General features: G+C 51.1%; 1 protein-coding gene across 2 annotated transcripts; it reads right to left on the reverse strand.

The window, feature by feature from the left end:
• Nucleotides 1-319: 319 nt before the first annotated feature.
• EIF4E2 (eukaryotic translation initiation factor 4E family member 2) lies at nt 320-22,188 on the reverse strand. Of its 2 annotated transcripts, XM_077826121.1 has the most exons (8): nt 22,039-22,188; nt 20,509-20,623; nt 19,631-19,765; nt 15,964-16,068; nt 13,534-13,686; nt 13,222-13,358; nt 3,590-3,666; nt 320-787 (listed from the first exon to the last, which is right to left on the reverse strand). In XM_077826121.1, exons 1-7 carry the CDS (start codon nt 22,056-22,058, stop codon nt 3,621-3,623), a joined length of 711 nt encoding a protein of 236 aa, XP_077682247.1. In that variant the 5' UTR covers nt 22,059-22,188; the 3' UTR covers nt 320-787; nt 3,590-3,620. The 2 variants fall into 2 exon arrangements, with proteins under 2 accessions (XP_077682247.1, XP_077682248.1); XM_077826122.1 differs by lacking the exon at nt 3,590-3,666 and having other exon boundaries at nt 22,039-22,169.
• Between the last annotated feature and the right edge of the window lie 1,953 nt (nt 22,189-24,141).

Genomic DNA, 24,141 nt, shown 5'->3' on the forward strand with positions numbered 1-24,141 from the left:
ACCCATCCCAAGCATTGTTATAATTCACCAATCTTTGGTACGGAGCCTGTGCTTTTATAGGTAAACACCTCAGGCTGAAGTCATCCCTGCTGTGACTGCAATGAATACTGTGGGGTTATGGCAGGGCTGCCCTCCACTCCTCCTCTAGAGGAGCAGATTGCAAAGCCAGCCCTTTGTTGGGACAGTTCCTGTGTGGTCGATGGGGAAGGGGAAGGAGGCAGGCTGGCCCCCTCTCTGGGGTGAAAGGGCAGAGGAGATGCCAAGCTAGAAAATCACCACCCTAGCTATTCTTAAACAAACCAAGCCAGAGAGATTGAAAGAAACAGAGACCCAATAATTTATTGGCAGAGCTGAAAGGGGGCATTTGCAAACCAATGGGTCATCTCTCCTGACCGCAGAGATTCATTAATACTGGTACCCCTCAGCACGAGCGCATGGGATCACAATATCCTCTGCACAGGGTATGGAAAGAGGAGAGAAAGTGCTGAAGGAGGCACTGGGAGGGCACTCTGATAACTGAAAGGTCGGCCTCCCGCCCTGCCATTGCAAAGAGTTTCGTGTGACTAGGTCAGCCGCTTATTAGTCACCGATGCAGAAGGGCTTTGAATGAAATCCTTCCTCTGGGGTTGAGTGCAAAAGGGTGGCGTGGTCAATCCAGCCTGCGCGGCCCTCCAGAAATGGCAGGGCACGGATGGAGACCTCTCAGCGGGTTCACACCAAGAGAGGAATTTACCACCAGCCTTGTTCTCACAATGTGATTTTGGTGTTTCGAAAGCTCGAATTATCCCTGGAAGAGAGGGGGAGAGAATGAGAAGTTTAATACGTAGGTAAGTACATAGCCCCAGATACAGACACAGAGCCTGACCGGTCCCACCACACTGAGGGCAACAAGCAACAACCCACCTGATTCACGTTCACCTCCCAAATCACCTTTAGTTAACCGCTAAACGTCCACACTACACCCAAACAGCGTCTCTGTTTATTCCAAGCTGCTACCAATCGCTAGTATACTTAGAGGGAAAATGAGAAGATCCTGGTTTCATCCGCATCCATTCGGAAACAGACAGGATATTATTGCTAGTAACGGGTGTGTTAGACCTGCACAACCAGCTTGGTAGATTTCAGGACTGGACTAAGTTGGCTCATTGCAGAGTCTCTTTCCCATACATCTATTCTGCTCTCAAACGAGTGACAAGTCATTTTGTTTAGCATCTGTGCTCTTAGCTCTCCTGCCTTTAGCCCCTAACCCAGGGGTCTCTTTGTAAAGGGACTGGCAAGAAGGCTAGGCACCAAATGCGCCCTACCTTAAAAATCCCGTACCCTGGAAGGGAAGTTCTCAGAGTTCAAACACAGAGGGGCCAATCCTGCAGCCCTTCCTTGTGTGACTAGTACCCCTGCTGCTGCAGGATCAGCCCCTTGTCTGTCTTCGCTCGGGGCACATGGCCTGGTCACGGATAACCTAAACCGATGGTTAGCCTCTGCGGTGGTGCTTTCTGACCGCCCTCAGCAGCAGCAACCCAGGCGACTGCTAGAGCGGGGCTGACAGCGATGGACACGTCATAATGTCAGGTTTCTAGAGGGACCTTTCGGACAGGAGGGAAGTTGGATGGGAGGGAGGGATACCTGTTGAGAAGGCAGGTTCTGTAACTGCATGGCAATGGGCAGAGTTCCCACAACAGTAGCAGGGTACAGGGGCATTCAGAACAGACCTTTGGGGCACCTGAAACGAGCGACACCCAAGCATGCATCATAGCAGGCCAGCAGAGCTCCCCTTGCTGGGGAATGCAGGCAGCCCAAAGGCGTGGCAGTATACTGTAGGACTGTGAAATGTTTCTTCAACCTCTGTGCTGCTAAGGAGCCATGTGGTGGCTGTGACATCACAGCATGGTGCATGCTGGGATATCCCAGTGGGGCAGGCTGGTGTGTCTATGGGCAACCTGAAAGTAGTGAATTTAAAGGTGATTGCATGCCGAATGCCCTTCTGCGATTTGGGGCAGTAAGTACTTTCCCTGCTATTACTTAGACACATGCTTGGAGGTCACCGTCAGAAAAAGAGTGGTAACCATTCTACTCCTGAGCGCTCTAATGGCAGAATTGGGCTGCGTGGCCATTTGGGAACATGGGTCTAAACTCTTCTCGAATCCAGAGTTCAATTACTGCTGCGCCCTAGCCCATGCCAAACACACAGACAGCAAAGCATCGACCTCGAAAGCAGGTTTCGGTGGGACTCCTATCGCTGGGTTAGTTCTTGCTTTGGTGGAGTACTGCCGTTCCACTTTCTTTCACCATTCCCCAGTATTATATGGTCCCTAATGTGTTTCTTTGTGGACTACGCTATATTTGTTCTTGCCTCTACTCTCCTCTGGCCAGGGTAGGCAACTCCATGCAATTAAGAAAGTTAAATCAACATTCCCCACATAGTCAAATGCACTTGGCACATTTACTGTCTTCTAAGGCTGGCATTTCACAACCTGTGCTGGGAGCTTTTTACTTTGGAAGGTCGTTTGAATGTCTTCTAATAATAAAACGTTACTAAGTGCTTATGTAGCACTTCACAAGCATCATCTCATTAACCCTCCCCAACAGTCAATCCTGTGAGGTAAGTAAAAAAGAACGCTCTTCCGTTTTGCCCAAGGCCACAGGGTTTATCCAAACAATGTTTGTCTAAGGCCACAGAGCGAGACGGTGGCAGAATCGGGATTACCAACGAACTCCGGAAGCCGGTCTGAGTTGCAGCTGTCACATATGCGGCTTTGTGGGATTTAGGAGCTTGCAACACATCCCCTTTGGGAACATTACTGTGCACCACACTGGGATACACTGCAAGAGGAGGGATTGCTTGACAGCGATCCAGCTTGTCTACAGCATCTTGACAACGGAAGACACCTCTAGTCACTAAGTAGCACTCTGGTAGCACTCTGCCCCCTTAACAGTAAGGCACCCACAATCCCCTACGTGGACCAGAGTGTGAAAATGACGTTGGCCATAAGATGGACAACTGTACCTAGCTATTTTCCCTGCACAGGGTTGCCATTAACAGAGGGGCTGTAGAAACTCTCATCCTGTTAGCCACAGCAAGCACTGTTTTTAAATATAGTACCTACTGCGCATCCCTCATGGACAAGCCTTTACTGACACAGTCTAGCTCTTCCACCTCAGCCCTCGGTCAAGAGCAAGGCCTGCCAAGCTGGAGACGCCGTTACCAAGGTGTGTTACAGGTACGCTCTTCGTTTCAGATTACGACTCCACTTCCGAGCGCCAACTCTAGACAATACAAACAAGCTGAAGCCATACCTCTCAGCCGACGAGGCACCGGGACACAGTTGCCTTGCCAACAGGGGACGCATTGGCTAACTGGCTGACAGCATCCTGGCTACAAACGCCAAGTGAGCAGTTTTTCCCAGGGTGAGATTATGAGTGCTTTTTGATTCAAAGGTGAGTTTGGACTTTAGCAAATCAGCTAATAGTGATGGGACTGACGCCAGGCCAGAAGGTATTCAGGTCTGCTGTGGAGTGTTGTCCCCATATGAACGCGGGCAAGCTGAGAGGTATGCCATAAAGTCATGTAAGAAGAAAGATGAGGCCCTACCCTGGGTGTGACAGAGAGGGGGAGCGTTCGATCAGCGACCACTGCTGTTCACCAGGCCATGAAACTCCTCCCAGGCCCTGGTAAGCCAGAGGGGGAAAAAAAAAAACAGCACTTCAGATCAAAGGGTTCTTAACTTAACGAGCGCAGAGACATTCAGTGGTGTTTGAAAGGCCATTCTGAGAGCAAGGCAATGTTCTCACCGGGGCCTAGTGGACAGAAGCATCCTTAAAACACAGCCAGACATTTGACAGCATGAGGCAGCTTTAAAGTTCTGCACAGACATGAAGCTTTCTGATTGGCTGCCGGTGACATCATAGCAGGTTAATACCCACCAGATACAAGGTGGGACCCTTGAGCTGTTTTTAGACTAGAATTGCCATTTCCTATTCCTAATAAAATAACCCAGGGTTGTGTATTTCTGGAGGATCATCATGTTCCTTGACTGGTTAAATTCACCCAGTCTGTGGCCTCATTCTCCAGCACATACCAGGGCTCGCTGTAATCCCCCAGAAATACACTGCTTTTCATGCCGTACGGCTTAGTTATTAGACCATTCTTTGACCAGGCTGCAGATTCCAATTGTTATTAGAGAGGGAGCCTCATTTCCTATCATAAGCCTACTCAGTTAATGACACCTACGCTAAAAAACGACAGCTATTTGCAATGAAAATGTTTTCAAATAAGTTACAGGGATAGGCCTATTGTTCCATTCCCTGGCGAAGAATCTGTTATGGACAAAGTTAGCAGACTGAAAAATGACTGTCTGTTTTACAGAGACAGCATATTGAAGGGTCTCCCAGGGAAAAGATGCTGAGGTGAACATGAGCATAACTATTATCTGAGATCAGACACATCAAGGAGCTCTGTATCTCAGTGCCCCCGAATACTGAGCTTATTGCTATAGTACATGCCATTTCACTCAATCCATGGGGGCATGGTCGATTAGAAGCAACCCATTTCAGTTGTAAAATCTGATTCCGTTCCATGATTCTGCCTCCAGTACTAATTTTCAGACCAAAAGCCAAACATTTACCAGCAACCTAAGAGTTCACTTATTCTGTAGTGAGTTTGTGACAGTTCAATGCCTCCTCCCCCACAAGAGTCCAGACAACACAGAACACTCCGTGTTATCACCGGACTCTGGGAGTCTCCCAATGCATTTACATGACCTGTGCCTAAAAGCCAGGCTGTAAGCTCCTGAGGGCATTAACTCTTCAGCAATAAAATCTTTAGGCTACATTTTCAACTGCTCTTGCCTGGTAAAACCACTGCCCAAAGCCCTGGCCAGGGCTTACCAGCAAGGGTTCATTCCAGATATTTTTCTGGCTGTGTTTGATGGCTGCATACCCTGCCATGAGATTTTTTTCCCCCCCCACTTCTAGTTAGTTTCTCTTGGGGAACTGGCCCAATACAAGCAGGGTTTCCCAACACACCTTACCTCTTGGAGGTTGTGACATTGATCGCTCCTAAAAAAAGCATTCCCCGTCTCTGAACATTACATGGATAGATCCCTCTGACAACCACCGCAGCAGTGGTGAAAGGTGAACAGTCCTTGAGGCTAAGGTCCTGGCTTGGACCTCATATGGCAGGAGTAGCAAAATCACCCCATCAATGAACCTCAGGCCTGACACGCAGTGACCACGCTTCTGGGGAAAAAGGGGAACTCAGCCTCCATGGCCCATTCAGCTGGTGGCCTCTTGGAGACTGCTGAGGGTGCCCTTTCGGGTATGTTTACACTGCGGTACCAAACCCTCAGCACCAGGTCTCAGAACCAGGTCAGCTAGCGCGTTTGGGCTCGGACTGGAGCCTGGGTACTGGGACCCTCCCCCTCAAGGGGTCTCAAAGCCCGGGCTCCAGCCCAAGCATCTACTCTGCAATTGTATAGCCCCTCAGCCTGAGCCCTGCAAGCCTGGATCAACTGACCTGGGCCAGCCACGGATCTTGCATTGCAGTGTAGACATGCCCTTAGTTCTAGTTGTGACAGGAGTTAATTAAGGAGGCTGTTGTGTAGAGCTGACTTGTTTTCTATCCGTTCTCTTCTCCCCTGCCTGGGAGCTCACAATCTCATCATTGTCTCCCAGAACTCCCTTTGTTAGGATGGGTGAGTGACGGACGTGGTTCCCTGGGATGACAGCATCAGAGAGACAGACACCACTGCCTGATGTTAAATGAGCACAACTGGAGTCCGACCTCTGATCCGAAGCCTCCCAAACAAAGGGAATGCGAGGGTCAGCGCTGCTGAACATATCACAGCAGCCAGCGCCGTCCTGAGGGGGCAGCACACTAACCGTTTCTGCGGACACCTGGCCGCGGGGGGGGGGGGGGGGGGGGGCGGCGTGCAGGTGCTACTTGCAGTCCAAAACCAAACACGAGCGACTGTGGAACAGGGCCTGCCTGTGGCCTCTCGTGGATGTTTACGCACAGACTCACAGTTCCATTTGGACAGGCATAGCAGCTGCTGCTCAGGAGGCCCCTGTGCTAAGGGCTCATCACAGGGAAGGCAACAGCATGGAAAGAGATGTGTAAGTTACACCAGAGGAAAAAAGCCTACTCCCTCCCCTGAGGGGGCTGCATGCTGTGGATGGGCCCCACCCAAGAATCTCCTCAGCCCCTGAGATCTTCCCTCCTTACGTACACCCAGGGAGCACCTTCCTTCAGGACTATGCAACCTGGGGATCTTTCAGAGACAGGACTACTGAGAGCACTGCCTGGGCTGAGTGTGACACCAGGATCTGCGGAACCCACAAATGTTCATCTGAATTCAGAGTGTAGTTATCAAAAAGGTAACAAAAATGGGCCCTTCTTACACAGCACCCTGGCTTCGTGGGTGCTCCCCGGCTCCCCCCGTCTGCTCTTCCATCTGGAAGCTGCCCACAGCCCCCTGTCTGCCCGTCAGCCTTCCTTCACACCTCCCAGCCCGGATATGTCCACCCCACAAGCCTCTTTCCCAACTGCCCCCTTCTCATGCCACCACTCCAACGTGCTTGGGAACAAGTTCCTTACCCCGACGAACCTAGCACCCACCATCCCCTTCAAATCAGCAAATTCTAAGACACCTTGACAACAGCATCCATGCTGTACTGCTACCTCCCGAGTCCTGCTCACAGCTTTAGAGTGAAACTCTTCAGGCAAAGGATCTGAAGTGATAAAACACCACACCTTTTATAGTGCTATTAGCATTAAAGAGATCTGCTGACTTTACTGATAAAACCACCTCTCTAGTTTTGTTCGCCCCTGACACATCTCTGCAGCCAGGGTAGAGTGAGCGGCCATCTAGTTTGTGTCCTGCATCGTCAAGGCTGCCCGTTGAATTCTGCTTGCAGAATCTTTATGGCCTACGGCAGGGCCAGAGCCAGACAGTGCCACAGTGTAAGGATATTTTTATTTATAGGCATTTTTATGCCCCTCACCATGGTATCTGAGCAGCACAGAAACATTAAATGAATTTATCCTTAACAGTTGGGATTACCACCATTTTACAGGTGGCGAAATGGAAGCACCTGAAATTAAGTGACATGCTCAAGGTCACCCCGGAAGTTTGTAGCAGAGCTGGAGACAGATCCCACATCTTCTAAGAAGGATTCTTGCTCTTGTAAACTAGTTAGACCAGAATTTGATTTTTCAGATCTCAGGTGACATTTGCCCCCCTGGCAACTAGGGACAAAGCAATGTTTTGAAATGAACGTGTTTGAGCTGGGCTCACTGAGAAGAAATGCGGAATAGCTCCATTTTAGTCACTTTTCTGATGACAAAGACAACCCACCAAAAGAAAGGAACCTTTCAGAATTGCCCGCACCCCTGACATGCGCTGTGATGCTACAGAACGGACCCTAGCGGCCGAACCGCCATTTCAAAACCTAGTGTTAAGAAAGGGTTCTTTAAACTTGCAGAATCTACTGGCTGGGATTGGAGGATGGAGGGATAACTGAAGTGAGCCATTGCTGCAGACGCTCAAGACAAAAGGAAGCAATCTTTAGCCCTGGACTGTCGCTGCTCTCCACGGTTCTATTCCTAGGCCCGATGGGAAGTAGTACAGAGCAATGCATACATCTGGACACGTGACCAGACTAAGGCATGTGTCAGTCCAGTGCGGATTTCTACGGGTTCCCTTCCACAGACCCTCCACAAAAGCAGCTGCATAATGGTAAGAACAGGGCTAAAAATTAGAGGCCCTGGGGGCAGGTCCCATTCAGTGCAGTGTAAAGAGACAATCGTAGAAGTGGCTGCAGCGTTCAGCTATTTCATTTCCCAGCGTGCTCTTGAGAAATTGTGAGCAGATGGAAATGGGCCTCCCAGTGGGTCAAATGAGCTGTAGAATTAGCTATGCTCTGATGTGGCGGCAAAGGAGATGCCCCCCACAAACACGAAGCCCACTGACTTGCCGTTGCACTTTCCCATAGAATCAGTTACTGCTAGGATTTCCTGGCCAAACCGCGCTAAACTCTGTGGGGATTTCACTTTCCAGCAGTCTCCAGTGGATCCAAGACCTAGTTCCCCGTGCGTGTCCTGTGGGGCTCTACATAACCGCGTAATTCATTTCCCTACACCGCAGAACCCTCCCTCTGTTCCCTTCTGTATCTGCTCATCGTCTGGCTAACCTCAGACCTTTTATTTTCTCCAAGTGTCTGCAGTGACAAAGACCTGACGCCAGCACTAAGAAGATCAGCCATTCTTCCAATTGACTCGAGTAGTTCCAGTATTTCTCAGTGCTGACTCCGAAGGGAAGGCAGAGTTTTATACCCTGCTCAGCTCCCACTGCAGCAGCAGCCACCTACAAACAGGGGCTTTGTTTTCAGAAAAGCCGCCCTGCTCAAAGCTCTGACAGGATACTCCAGAGTCACTTAAAACTATTTCCAGCCCCGCTGGCTCTGCAGAAGTCTGCTGTGCGGCCACACAAGGAATATGTTCCCCTCTCTCGGGGGGTATCACTCCTACATTACCCTGGGTTGCTGACTGCGTGGTGCTGGTGGGAGCAGCCACCCAAACACACAGCATGAGTTGGAAAGAAGGATTGGGGGTAGACATGGGGGAAAACATATGGGTCAGTGAAGGAACCCTGCTAAACCAACAAACAAATGTCCCACAACTACAACAGCCAGTTCTCCCTAAATGCACCACTGACCCCAACAAGCTCCAGGTTCACCCACTACCAGGGTCAATATTTGCAGTAGTTTACGCCAGACGCTACTGTGCTGGTGGCCAATCCCTCACTCCCTTGGAAAATGGCACAGCCTCCGTTGTAACAAGGTAATGGGAAGGGGACAACGTTCAAAAGCCAGGAAGTGCCAAGTGAAGGGTGCAACTGTCAAGAATCCACTTTTATTCCCAGGCTGTGCCAGGTGCAGGGTTAATGGGCTGGGGACCACGTCTCACTCGGTCGTTTAAAACACCTAGGGGTGACTGGAGCAGTTATGGCTGCAGAGGTACAACAGAATTTCCCTCAACTCTCCAAGCATTACAGGTTTTGAAGAACAACAGCTAAAAGGAAGAGCTCTTGGGGAACAGTAAGAGACGTTCTCCCCATCCATTAAAACAAGACCGCTACTGCAATGCCACATGCATTTCAAAAGAGACCAGCACTGATGTCTATGGTACTGCAGGTCCGAGGACTTACGCAATGCTGCAAGGGACTGGTCTAGCTCTTCTAACGATATGGAAACAAATGGACCCTACTACTTGCTGGGATTTAGGACGTTTCTCAAAATCATAAGCATGAGAATGAAGGGACACAGGAAAAAGGCTCTGAAAGATCCACTTATCTAGCTAAAAACACGGCCAGAGCCCAGGAAGAATGGCGTGTAGAACAACCCCTCTGAACGACAGGGGTATAACCGATACTTTTCTAACCCAACGTGGCAGCATCAGTACCTTCAGCAGCAGAGGGGCTTGTCACCTCTGAGTGGCTGGAAGAATTGGGGTGTATAAAATAAGTTTAATATGTACATTTAATGTCACACAAGTAATATATAAATCCTGCACCACAGGGCCCAGAAACTGCAGTGAGGGACATGCTGGAGATTTCTAGAGATGTTCATTTGCAACGTGTCAAAAGCTAATAAAGGGCAATGCCCTACACAAACACACACACACACTTTTGTGAGAAAAGCCCATGTTCTCCCGAAACCCACTCCCTCCCCAGAGCGGAGATGCCAATCAAACTGTGCACGTGAGCCGAGCTCCGGTGGAGAGATGCAGTCCATACAAACAAAACCACCAGAAACCACTTGGAAAGGAGGCCCTGACACAATCTCCAGCAGGACAGGTCCATTAGGGCCTCTCATAAAACACAGCACAGCGTGAGAGAATAGAGTAATGGCTAGAAAGCCCCCCTAGAGTCATAAATCAGATGGTACATGTGCAACATAAGTGGAGTGTAGTCTTGTATTTCAACAGGACTTGACAGACAGGGAAGGTAACGAGGGTGAGATTTTCTGGAAGATAACAGCAGGTTTGCAAGAGATTCTTTATTAGCAAAAGGACTCTGCTAACGCAAACCAGCTCAGCCAGATACAGTCAGACTGCAGCCAGTGCTGTAATACACTAACAGAGTTGTTAATCTGCCAAAGACTGCGCCCAACCCAGAGAGTTTACAACTGCAGCAATTAAACTGGTTGTTAGCAGCAACTACACACTAATGCAAACAGTATGAAAGCAAGACACAACAGGCCAGATTCTGGATTTACACGGTGGAAGTGAGATCAGAATCTGTGCAGTGAAAACAACACTATTAAAGGAAGATCTGGGACTGTGTTGGAAACACACAGCAGCAGACTTGAACTAGCTAACAGCAATCAGTTCTTGTTCTCCCTTGGATAAGTCCACGAATAGCCTAGCCCTGCTTCAAAGAAGCTGCAAGCTCACTTCCTGCATTCTTAACTGCACCAGAATGAGCAGGAGACAAGCCAATTTAGCCCCTTTTAAGAATCATTCCCAGCTGTAATGTGAGCTAGTCAACACCATGCCCTGTTTAAGTGAATCTGTTCCTCAAACACCTGTTATTCCCAGACACTGGCATCCTGGATTGTATGTCAGCAGAACAAATGCAAGGGACAATATCCAGAGACAAGGGGCCATGAGCAAAGGGGCAGAATACAGCAGCCTGGGGCAATGCAATGCATTCCCATTTCCTAGGGCAGCAAAGGCTAGGAATGCTGTGGAAAGAGCACATTCAGTCTCCGGGGAAAGGCCGGGATGGCTACACTGGAAGCACCGCTTGGTAAACCCTCTCTCCCTCACCAAGACAGCCAAGCTGCCTCCAGCCACGATAGCCGGAATGCTGGCTCAGAGCAGGGCCTTTCTATACAGAGCCATGGAGGAAGGTAGGGAGAAGAGAAGGGAAAGTGACTGAGGAGTTTCTACAGTCCCCTCAGCCACAGAGAGTCCCGCAACCTTAGGTTGAAGACTATGCCGTCTCTAAACAACGGTCAGACACAACACAGCCAAATGCAGGTCTGCAGGAGCCCTCTGAGATCTCGGAATAAAACAGGCATGACAGAAATGTTGCTCTCCACAAGCATTTAACATAAGCATGTGCAGGAGGAGGAGTGCTTGCTACACAGCGAGATGGCTCACAGAGCCCAATGAGAGATTCAGTCAATAAAATAAGTCAGATCTTTTAGAAACAGAATAGTCAGGAACAGCTTTAGGTTAATAAGAAAAATCTCTTTCCCCCTCCATCCCCATACACCAGTAGTCATCCAAGGAGAGGTTCTCTGGCAAAGAAAGGTTCTTTGACATTAATACAAAAAATATGTAATTTGACTAGCTGACCAACAATCTAAACATGCAGCAACTGTGGCTTCCATGATGTAAATCAGAGGGGGGCAAACTATGGCCCGCGGGCCACATCTGGCCTGCGGGACCCTTTCCTCTGGCCCCTGAGCGCCTGCCAGGGAGCGGGGTCAGGACAGGCTTGCAGAGGAGCCAGTCCAACTCCCTGGTGGTGAGCAGGCCGGAGGCTAGCCCCTGGCCCCGCCCCTTCTGCTCCCCTCCCTCCCTGTCACGGTTCCCCCAGCGCCTGGGCAGCGTGGCTGCAGCTCTGGCCGGGTGGCCCGGCTATAGCGCGGCCAGACCTGGGGCTCCAGGGTGGCGCGGCCAGGGGGAGTTCGGCAAGGGGGAGGCGAGGAGCAGGGAGGGTTGCGGGGGGCAGTCAAGGGGCCTGGGCCCTGCTGCCGGGGACAGGGGCAGAGCAAGTCAGGGCCCCCCTCCACCTCCAGCATGCTTGGCCCCTGTCCCCAGCAGCCAAGCCCAGACAGGGAGCGAGCCCTGCCCGACTGCCAGGGAGAGCAGCCAAACGAGCAGGGGAAACACACAGGGAAAGGACTGAGCCCCCCTTTCCCCCACCCCACAGGTAACGTGGGGCGGGGAGAGCAGGGAGGGTTGGATACGGGGTGGGGGTCCCGGGGGTGGGGAGCAGGTGGGATTGGATAGGGGAAGGCATCCCAGGGGGATTGTCAGGGGGCAGAGAACAGGGGTGTTTGGATAGGATGCAGGAGTCCCAGGGGGCAGTCAGGGGTGGGAGTTCCGGAGGGCTGGAATGGGGGCAGGGGCCAGGCCACACCTCGCTGTTTTGGGAGGCATAGCCTCCCCTACCTGCCCCTCCATACAATTTCTGTACCTGATGTGGCCCTAGGGTCAAAAAGTTTGCCCACCCCGATGTAGACGCTTGTCCCACTAAGAACTAGGCTGATCTCACCAGTCATCGTGACCACTGCTCTGTGGTGTTTAAATTTGATGGATGGCTTGCCAAGATCTGGGAAGTTTTAGACATGGAAACAGGGTTAGCCTAAGGAAAATAAAACAACAAGTACTTGTGCCCTTGGTTACAAGCTGGACTAGAAAGCCCTCTACTCCACTGAATTTCTCTCTTTATTAATTTCTTTGTGCGTATGTAAACTTTGAAACGTTCTTAGTCTAACCCTGGTTTATAATAAACCTCAGTGAAAATGGTTTATTGTTATTTACTTATGACTAGTACCCATATATGCAGCAACTCTTTGACACTTTGAGAAATAAAAGTCCGCCGAATGGCCTAGCATGGCAAATTATAATGAGGTTTGTTAAAATACAACTGTCCTCTCTACGTACCATGATCCTCTAGTCTTGTTAGAAAGCCTCTGTTATCAAGGGTTGAGACGATTTACTATAAAGATTTATTATGATTAGAAATCAGTTGTACAGCACTGTAAATTTACACAGTGCTTTCCCAAGAACATTTATTAACTTAATGATTCTATAAATCCCAGTTAGCTTTGGTATTTTATTCTCCATAATTCCTCCTCATTCAAAGGAACTGTTCCCCACTGCAATCTTGTTTCTTAATCGAAAAAGCCCCTTCCCATGATGGGTAGCTCATTCCCAGATGAAGACCAGGGCGGGTCACTAAGAAAGAGATTAGGAGTGCAGGCTACAGGCAAACCGAGGGATTTACTAGTAAGTTCGTATATTCCCAACAACAGTAGGGCAGCGAGAGGCTTTTTGAGGCCATGCTGTTTACAGTATCATTAGCAGATAACAGCCCCAAAGCATCAGTGTGTGTGACCACTTTTCTCTGCACCTGGATCCTACAGAAAACTGCTCCAACCAACACACATTCAACTGACAGCGCTCCCTCCCCCTGCCCCCGCACGTACTTGATGCTGTCGGTGTGCGTTTTGTATTCCATGATGGTGTTCGGAGGTAGGTTAAGCACTCGGCGTAATGTGTCGCGTATCCGAGCTGTTGTAGCCTGGTCACTAGCAGTCTTGTTCCATATGGAGATAATATCCTCCTACAAAACAATGATGATGGGGGGGTAAACCGATGGGTGTTTGTGTGCTCCAGCCAGAACATATGCTTGATAGTGTGCAGGGCCGTTTACATCGAACTGGACAGAGATGACTGCCCCACAGATGCCATCCCCCAAGTCAGCACACATGCCCAACGTAGTCCCAATGGAGGCTTACCTGGAATCGGACAGAGACAACTGCCCCACAGATTTCTTCCCCCACCATAAACTGTTCTCCTAACATCGCCAGAATGAGATTCTCCCAGCAGCGGGACGCTAAGCCCTTGCGCAGACGGATAATCCACTTGCCACCATTTTTGTTGGCATCGTCCTGGGAAGAGGGGTGAGAAAGTGATTCGTTTTCTCCCAGCTATTTTGCTGCTAAAACAACAAGCTCACAAATGAGCAAATATCAATCACATAGGACCAAGAGGGACAGAATGAAGGAATGTTCATGCTAAAGCATTGTCATGTTTAGTGATGAAGGAGGCATGACAAAGGTATTCTGAATGTCAGGCAACATTTGAGACAATGACTCTCCCCAGAGATTCCACAGATCTTCCCTCTATTCACAGTGTACTGACTCTAAACGAGGTTAAATTGATACAACATATCACCATGATCTGGGGGTCTGCACATGCAACTAGGGGATAGGAACTCCTGACTTCTACTTCCATCTTGAACACTGATTCCCCCTCTAGACTTAGGCTAGTCACCTCGCAATCTGTGATTCAGCTTTCCCAGCTGTAAAAGGAGGAGAATACCCAATTACATCACAGGGATGTTAAGGGAACAAATGTTTGTAAAGTGCTCCTTAAAGGCAGAGGAAGAACTGCAGAGAACAGGTTATTTCTGCAAGTTACCAGAGAGAACTGTTACAAATACAGGCTCCCTCACTCAGACTATCCAGTACTGGAGTGAGTCACAGTAAGATTGGAGACGTTACAGTCCTAGTCCTGATGACTGGTGGTGCTATCACAGATGCAGGCTGAAGATTTCAGTGCAGAAGGTGGCAAAAACAGCTACACGCAAGGAGGACAAACGAAGTCAGCACAAACTCCAGTAATGTGGGAAATTACCGACGGGAGGCAAATTGCCTTTGGAGCAAATGTTCAGGATTGGGAGAACAGACCATTCCCCTTAAGAAATGAGCTATCCAGGAGTCAGTCCTTAGCAGGAAGTTTAGTTTAACCCCATGAAGACCTTTCCACATTGACTAAGGTGGACAAGGAAGCAAAAAGGAGCCAATGTGACTGCTGAAAATAATCAGAAGAACTTAGGTGGTTTTCGGGGCCAGAACGAACAGTGGTTGGAGTGAGGGATTGGGTCTTGTAGTTGTGGGTTAGAGTCAGTTTTCTTTCAGGTTGAGTGCACCTCAGTTCAGTAAGCTGCTTAATTTCCCTTTATCAGATGAGCAGCTCGATCTCCCAGCACAGTAAATAACCACAAACATTACGATTGAGGCTTCTGATATCCTGCTAGATGGTAAGGTAGGGTCAGGTAATGGATTAGCATCACACGGAGGCGGGGAGTGGTATTTTATATATGACCATACAAGGACAGTGGACTAGGATTAATTTAGAAAGGAGAAAAAGCACAAGGAAACTAGTGGAAAAACGAAGCGTAGTAGTGAGCTCCAAGTTACTCCTCTCTCAATACACGAACAAAGTGGGTACCCGAAATTAAAAGAACCATTTTAAGATGCTTTTTAAAAAAGTTTAAATACTGACAGGTGGAATCTTCTGCTGCAGCATCTTATGAAAGCATCTAGGTTACGGAGAGTCCAAAGAGGATAGACATTTATATCAGAATAGTATTTGTGGCAACACAGGCTATAAATCCCCATGCTTCAGGGCATATACTAATTGCCAACTGGGGTCAGAAATAATTTCTTCAAGGCAGAGTAGCACAGTTAGGTGCCTCATGGCAAGGCATAAAATTCTCAGACTGCACCTGGTACTGGTCATTGTTAGGGACAGGTGAGCAAGCTAGAGGGAAAATTGGTCGGGTGTGGCAATTTCCATGCAGACCTACTGTCTGACTACTACAAAGAAACAAGCTGAACTCCAAGAAAAAGAAGACAGGAAATCAGATCCAAGCCTCCCAACCCACCCCCAGATTCTTTATCATGATTCTGTTTATTCTCAGTGCCTGAGCTTTCACCCACTGGCTTCTTCCTTCCACAAGGAGAGAAGTTAGTCTCCTACATTCAGGCTGCAGTTGACTGAATCAGCCAGAACAAGGTGCATGTGTCACAAAAACAGCACACAGTAACGTAGCCAATTTCTCTTGGGCCGCAGCTTCGGGAGTCTCTCTGGAATCTGCCATCTTAGACTGGAGACAGCTGATCACCAGAGGCAATTTTTCTTAGTCTCAGGGAGAGCGCCAGCTTGCATTGCTCCTGAACGCCCCTCCTCTGCATGCAGGGCAAGTGCCTCATTAGTTGGGTCAGTAGCCGCTATGTGAGAGGAGACGGGGCTCTGCAGGAGGACAAATGTAACTGCAGCCGGAATGACAGCCTGGCTTGACATTTAATGCTAGGAGACCAGTCACTGCTCTGCCAGAAAATTCCCGATAACACAAGGCAGACACTTGAGCGCCAACTCACCTCCCACATGGGTTTGATTCCCTCTTTGAAGAGATGGAAGTCGCTATGGCCTGTCAGGTCCCCGGGACGTACCATGTGACTGTAAAACCTCCAGAACTGCTCCACCTGTAACGCCACATGCACCAGGCAGTCAAAGACAAGTCATCCAATATGGCTCCCAACACTTTAGAAGGGGGCGTCACAATGTCAGTCTCTCTCCCTCCAGCGAGGCAGCTCTGTGCTGCTTCCCTGTCAGACTGCACGTAAGGACAGTAGCCTTCAGGACATTCAGAAACAGAGCAGTGGCATTGATAGGCCTTGTGCAGGTGTTTCTGGGAGTGGTTACAGCTGTGTGACCGGCACACAGCCCAATTATTAGCGTCTGGCCTGTTGCGAGCGCAACAGACACAGCAAATAATTCAGGAAAGTCTATCTGTGTAAAGAAAACCCGAGGGGGATGAAGGCTGCTTTGGAGGAGAGCGAGAAGAGATACACAAGTCCCACCCAAGCACCCTCAATTTGCAGCCAGTGGTGAAAAGCTTCTCAACACAGGGGTAAGCTACTGATAGTTCTCTCCACACTACACAGAGTCTCATTAGCATTTCATACCCTTCCTCTCTACAACAGTGGGAACTCCTGGAATTATTCCTCACAGGAGCCCTCAACCAAGGAACAGTTTGGGTTTTACCATAGGTGATTGAAGGACAATACACATATTCTGGTGCTAGTTTAGGATCTTAAACCACCTTTTAAAGTGCGTATTCATACGGCTGCCTAGTCACCGCTAAGATTAACCACCACTGTACATTTTAACCCCTTTGAGCACTGGTTTCTGCTGCAGCACTCTTTGAATTGACTTTCAGTGTCCCAGGCAGCAGTGAATTAGGGGATTTTTTGTGGGTTTTTTTTTAGATCTGTAAAGTTTTTCTTGACACTTAAAACTTTCCTGAATGCCTTATTCTGGCCCTTTGAGCTGTTTTGGATGACAGAGAGTTTTCTCCTTAAATAAAGCACTTAGGACCAGATCCTGCAAGCACTGAATTCAATAGTAAAGCTCCCCAACTTGGTTCAATGGCACAGGATAAGGCCCAGCTAGAAGATAAGGATGGATTTGTTTTCATACAAAAAGCCATCATTTGCATTTTAAAGGATTCTGTCCAATAATGAGCTAATTAAAAGTTCTGGTAGGGCTGTCAAAAGAGTTGAACAAGAGCAATGCCACAAAGACTAGGAGAAAACCTAATAGTATGGCCACCAATTTATGCCCAGGAATTATACTTAAAATGTCTGTACTTATCTTTCGGGGGGAAAAATCCCTTTCAAGAGCTGAACTCATTATGGATCCAAGAAATGAGGGGAAAAAAATCTTGTTGAATACAGCCTGTCATTAAAATACGGTGTAGACATTCGCAAAAAGAAAAGGAGTACTTGTGGCACCTTAGAGACTAACCAATTTATTTGAGCATGAGCTTTCGTGAGCTACAGCTCACTTCATCAGATGCATACCGTGGAAACTGCAGCAGACTTTATATATACACAGAGAATATGAAACAATACCTCCTCCCACTCCACTGTCCTGCTGGTAATAGCTTATCTAAAGTGATCATCAGGTTAGGCCATTTCCAGCACAAATCCAGGTTTTCTCACCCTCCACCCCCCCCACACAAATTCACTCTCCTGCTGGTGATAGCCTATCCAAAGTGACAACTCTTTACACAATGTGCATGATAATCAAGTTAGGCCATTTCCTGCACAAATCCAGGTTCTCTCACTCCCTCACCCCCCTCCAAAAACCCACCCCCATACACACACAAACTCACTCTCCTGCTGGTAATAGCTCATCCAAACTGACCACTCTCCAAGTTTAAATCCAAGTTAAACCAGAACATCTGGGGGGGGGAGGGTAGGAAAAAACAAGAGGAAATAGGCTACCTTGCATAATGACTTAGCCACTCCCAGTCTCTATTTAAGCTTAAATTAACATTAGATTCCCCAAACTGTATGATATGCCCTCTAGTGGCTAATTTTGTATTTGCAAATGCCTAGTGATTTTTAGCCAAAACTACACACAGTAGGCTTGCGCTCAAAATGATGCTTTTCCCTAAACCTATTCTCCCTCCTCCTTGAAACCCAGCACCAGAAAACTGTTACCTGCCTGTCAACAAGTTTCTTTCTTAAGCTAATATCTCCTATTCCACATGAAAGTGCGTCATTTCCAGTCTACAATGGAGAATCAATAAGTTTCTCCTTGTTCTTTATTGTAGCGAAAGCAAAAGATTCACAGGTTCTTAGTTCCTTTAAAAAAAAAAAAAAGCAGTGCGGGGGGGAGTCCTCTCCCCCAACTCCCAAACGGTGTTGGCCAAAACTACACTGAATTTGTATCAAATTCACAAATCATTCCAACAAGTGTTTTGTTTTTTTAAACTAAAGTGGTTTGACAGCTACTGCCTCTCTCACCACATGCAGAACAGTTATGCTGGTTCCTCACTATTTAGACCTGTTTCCTTTCTCCACAGCTGGGAGAGCAGATAAGCAAATTTTACTTGTTGAAGTAAGAGAAACTGATGAGTCCTAGGGGTCAGCCCATGACCAGCCTTCTCCCCATTCCTGCCCCCCTGTGTGTGGAATGATATGATCCAGATGTCTGGACAGGCCCATGTGACACCTCAGTACACTGAACATGTATAGACTAATAGACTTATTTCAACAACCTGCCTCCAAAGCTGTGTGACTGGAATAGGATATTTTCACATTTCAAATGGTCCAGTAGAAAGTTCAGAAGTGGACAGGATAAATAAACACACTGAAAGGGACCCTTGGAAAATTCATGGAGCAACAAGTTTACTTATCTTGTACCCTCTGCGGTCCTGATCATCCTGGAGACTGTTTCTGAAACTATTCACAAGTGAAGGCAGTGGCTAGGTCTGAATTTAGGGTTACTTGCCTGGATGGTGACATTGTATTTCTGTTTCTGCAAGATTTGGCAGTGATTTCTATATGTGTTTCCCATGTCTCCTGGCTTTATAACAGTATTTCAGAGGGCCAGTGCCACCCAGCTTTGCTTTTCAGTCCTCAACTCCATGGAGAGACAAGGAACCACGTCGTCAACAGATACAAGCCCATCAGCTATTTACATGTGTAAAACAGACAAATGTCTGCTCCAAGTATATTATTCATGAAGGGGATGCATGTAGATGGGAATCTACAACATTATTGCCAGAAGCAGTGGACAGAAAAGCTTTTGGTTTATGATTCGCACATCAGATACAGCCATTCGATATTTCTAAATATAGGAAAAATCACTTCCTCTCTTACCCACCTGCCAAGTCCTGAGCCTGACTTGCTGCATATCTACTGCGAGACATAAAGGAGAACGGAAATGCTTCTTACTTGCCATTACTTACAAGCTCAGGGAGTTCTGTTTCCACTGCTACTATTAGCAAAGACACCAATCTCTAGAACAGGAAAGGCAGTGCTGCTTCCTGGTCTCTTTTAGGGCTGTCCTCTGTTGTAGGCGAGTCAGAATGTGAGACTCAGATGAAGGCAGATGAACCACTCTCCTTTACGTCTGGTGGTAGGTATATAAACATGGCACACACATGCAAACACATAGCCATAGAGAAAAGCTACACACTGAGAAGCTGCATCGTGTTTAGTCAAAAAGGTAGAACAATCGGAATGTACTCACTGAGGCGAAGGTGCCGATCTGTTTGATGTTCTGTTCATAGCTCTGAGAGCTGGTGGGTCTCCCGGGTGTTCGTCTGGAGTACCAGAAAGTATAATTATACTGCAGGGGGTGCTCGGCCGGCCCTGGGACAACAGCCTGGGGAACAGATAAGCTCATTTATTCTCCCATATTTCTCTCAAGAGGAGATTGAACAAGCTACATTCAGAGCATTAGCTGCCCACACGTTGCTGCCATCACAATCTAAGATGAACAGTTTAGGCTCATTTTCGCAGAAAAATCTCATCTCACTTTAATAGCTTGACACAGACCATTAGTTTGGCAGCAATTGACTATAATTCAAATAGGAGATTAGAAATCCATAGCACATTTATTCCCCAAACTGGTAGGACTGGGTGTGCTAAAGAGGCTGCAGCTCAGTCCCAGGAGGACCGTCTCTCAATAGGAACCCCTCTTGCCAATTTAGGAGCAGCATTAATCTCTGTGTAAATTCCCTTTTGTCCTTGGCAGCAAAGAAATGCAGACTGTTTAAAAAGCACAAAGCTGATCTGGTAAAGCGATGGGAAGCTCCCCCCAACCAAGGCTTTCTGAAAATCTGATTGGGGAAAGAGTCCACCTTTGCTTTCCGTCTCCATATGGAGCCCAATTTCCTAGGCAAAGAGCTCTGGCTGCACTAGTAGAGAGGATACTGAAGCTTGGCTCATGTACCCATAACCCAAAGTCTATTTACCCAACAGCTTATATGGCTCCCCATCACGGTGCTAACATAGCACTAAGCCAGGACAGCATTCCTAGACATACTCCTTACACTGGGACAGATTGACCTCATGCAGATGCCAGTATTATCCCTTGATGATGGCAGTGGGGCATCAAGAACTCACCTTCCTCTTGGTGCTACTCTGGGGTTTGTCACGATCATTTTTTTCCTTCTCACCATCTTTCTGTGTGCTGTTCTCTTCGTTCTGGTCATGGTCCCCACTGTCATCATCTTTCAAACTGGCAAGGGCAAAAGAATGAGCTTTATATGTTTCATGGCTGAGGTGCCATCCTACAAAAGTGAGACTTATATTACTTGACTTCTCCCCGAGGCACAAACCGCTGGCACAACGGAGCCTATGCTGCAAGTCTACTGACAACAGATTCTTACAGGGAGAACCACATGAGAAAGCTTATGTGCCCTACCCCTGTCACGGACCACTTGGCCAACAAGAACCCCAAGCTCAAGCACATCGACTCTTAAAAACCAGATTAACTTTTAGGACAACTACAGGTTTTCTTCCTACATTGAGATCTGTTTGAAAGATCATTAAATAGGGAAGTACCACTGAAGATAATTATAGCACACCCATCACTTCGGGACCTATGCACCAACTAATACTGACAACCGTCAACTGGGGAATGGAAAAGAGACTGAGTCTCTAAAAGTACGTCTACACCACAAGTGATACATGGCACAGCCGCAGCTATGCTGCCATAGCACAGATACTTACTTCAGCAAGGGAAGATGCTTTTCCAATTGCTGCAGTAAATCCACTCCTCAAGGGGCAGTAGCAAGGTCAACAGAAGAATTCTTCTGTCAACAGAGCAGTGTCTACACTGGAGGTCAGACTGGCTCAACTACATCTCTCAAGGAGGTGAATTTTCCACCCTCTCAGCATCATAGCCAGGTTGTCCTATGCTTTAGATATAGACCAGGCCTAAGGGGAGTTAGTCAGTTGAAGCCCAGGGAGCATCTTGCACCAAACAGGTCTCCCAGTGCCGCTGGAGCACCCACAGGGAAAAAATCGTGGGTGCTCAGCACTCCCCAGCGGCCCCGTCGATCAGCTCCTCCCGCCCCAGCGCCTCCCGCCCCCTGTTCAGCGTCATGCAGGAGGCGCTGGGGCGGAGCAGGCCGGGCCGCGGCGGGGTGCGCTCAGGGGAGGGGGCAGAGCGGGCTGGGTGCGGGGCCTTGGCGGAAAGGGTGGCGCCGGGGCAGGGCCGGGGGTCGAGTTCCCACCGGGGAAGTGGCAGTCGGTGCCGGAGCCCGCTGCTCTCCGTTCACCGGGACAGGCCAGCGGGCAGGCTGGGGGAACAGGAGCCAGGCTCTGACCGGGGCCCCGTCTGGCGTTGGCGGCTGGCCCTGGCCGAGAGGCGTCTGGTCCCCGAGGCCCCTGCCCCCGGCGGCGGCTACACAACCAGCCACTGACGGCTTGAGGCGGACGGAAAGAGGCTCACGTGGGCCGACTCCGTGTGCGGGCCCGGGCCGGCTGGGGGCTCGCCCCGCGGAGGGAGGAGGGGCGGCGAGCCGGGGCCGGGGCCGGGGGGGGTGGAGGGTGTCACTCAGAGCCGCCTGCCCGCCACCCGCTCCCGCAGAGCAAAGCGGAGGGAGCCAAGACCGGGGGGGGGGGAAGGGGGGGGCACCTCAGACTCACGCGTCAAATTTGTTGTTCATCCTCGCTCGCCGCCTCCGCCCGTCTCTCCAGTGACTTCCGCTCCGCGCGAGTCACCCTTCCGCCACTTCCGGGAGCGGCGGAACTCCACAGCACCGACGCAAGTTTCCGCACGGCGCAATGAATGCGCGCGCCGTCCTCGCGAGACCGGGACGGGCGCCGCGGCTAGGGGGCGGGGGCAGCCAGTCCACCATCTTGAGTGTGGCGGAAGTCAGGAGGCGCGGCCCCCGCCGGGCCCGTCCCTGGGTTTTTCGCGTCTCATCCCCCCACGGCCAGCATCTGCCCCCCACGGCCAGCATCTGCCCCCCCCGCGGCCCTCTCATCCGCCCACGGCCAGCACCTGCCCCCCCCGCCCCGCCTCCACCTTGGCCCTTCCATCCCCCCACAGCCAGCACCTGACCCCCCCGACCCGCCCCCACCTTGGGCCTCTCACCCCCCACGGCCAGCACCTGCCCCCCCCCGCGGCCCTTTCATCCCCCCACGGCCAGCACCTGCCCCTCCCGCCCCGCCTCCACCTTGGCCCTCCCATCCCCCCACAGCCAGCACCTGCCCGCCCCGCCCCCACCTTGGGCCTCTCACCCTCCACGGCCAGCACGTGCCCCCCCCGCGGCCCTCTCATCCCCCCACGGCCAGCACCTGCCCCCCCACCCCGCCCCGCCCCCACCTTGGGCCTCTCACCCCGCACGGCCAGCACCTGCCCCCCCCACGGCCCTCTCATCCCCCCACGGCCAGCACCTGCCCGCCCCGCCCCACCCCCACCTTGGGCCTCCCATCCCCCCACAGCCAGCACCTGCCCCCCCGCCCCGCCTCCACCTTGGCCCTCCCATCCCCCCACAGCCAGCACCTGCCCCCCCCCGCCCCGCCCCCACCTTGGGCCTCTCACCCCCCAAGGCCAGCACCTGCCCCCGCCCGCGGCCCTCTCATCCCCCCGCGGCCAGCACCTGCCCGCCCCGCCCCGCCCCACCCCCACCTTGGGCCTCTCACCCCCCACGGCCAGCACCTGCCCGCCCCGCCCCACCCCACCCCCACCTTGGGCCTCTCACCCCCCACGGCCAGCACCTGCCCCCCCGCCCCGCCTCCACCTTGGCCCTCCCATCCCCCCACAGCCAGCACCTGCCCCCCCCGCCCCACCCCCACCTTGGGCCTCCCATCCCCCCACAGCCAGCACCTGCCCCCCCCCGCCCCACCCCCACCTTGGGCCTCTCAACCCCCACGGCCAGCACCTGCCCGCCCCGCCCCCACCTTGGCCCTCCCATTCCCCCACAGCCAGCACCTGCCCCCCCCGCCCCACCCCCACCTTGGGCCTCTCACTCCCCAGGGCCAGCACCTGCCCGCCCCGCCCCCACCTTGGCCCTCCCATCCCCCCACATCCAGCACCTGCCCGCCCCCCACCTTGGGCCTCTCAACCCCACGGCCAGCACCTGCCCCCTCCGCGGCCCTCTCATCCCCCCACGGCCAGCACCTGCCCACCCTGCCCGTGGCCCTCTCATCCCCCCACGGCCAGCACCTGCCCCCCCCAATTCCCCGCCTCCATCTTGGCCCTCTCACCCCCCACGGCCAGCACCTGCCCCCCTCCGCCCCGCCCCCACCTTGGGCCTCTCACCCCCCATGGCCAGCACCTGCCCCCCCCCGCCCCGCCCCCACCTTGGGCCTCTCACCCCCCACGGCCAGCACCTACCCCACCCTGCCCCCACCTTGGGCCTCTCATCCCCCATGGCCAGCAGCTGCCCCCTGGGCCTTCCACACACACACCCATGGCCAGCACTGGAAAAACCCCCCCCCACTGCCCTGTGGCAGGATCCGTCCCACTTTAGCCAGTGGAAATGCTGGAGCCTCCACCCACTTCCTCACCCCTGTGTCTGGCCCCGATACAAAGCACCAGGACTTTTCCACACCTGCAGAGGCCGAGGGGCCCTGGCAGGGCCAGTCCGTGTCACATTAGCTCCGGGGGTGCTTGGGACATCATTTGGCGCCTCCTTCATGGAGCCAGGAGCACAGGCCTGGTTCTCCATCGCCCCAACCCCTGCCCATTCTGCAGCGCTAGGGAGCCCCTGGTGCACATACGCCTGGCGTGCGCCGAGTTGT

Source organism: Eretmochelys imbricata, chromosome 9, assembly GCF_965152235.1.
Source record: "Eretmochelys imbricata isolate rEreImb1 chromosome 9, rEreImb1.hap1, whole genome shotgun sequence".
NCBI classification, from domain to species: Eukaryota; Metazoa; Chordata; order Testudines; family Cheloniidae; genus Eretmochelys; species Eretmochelys imbricata.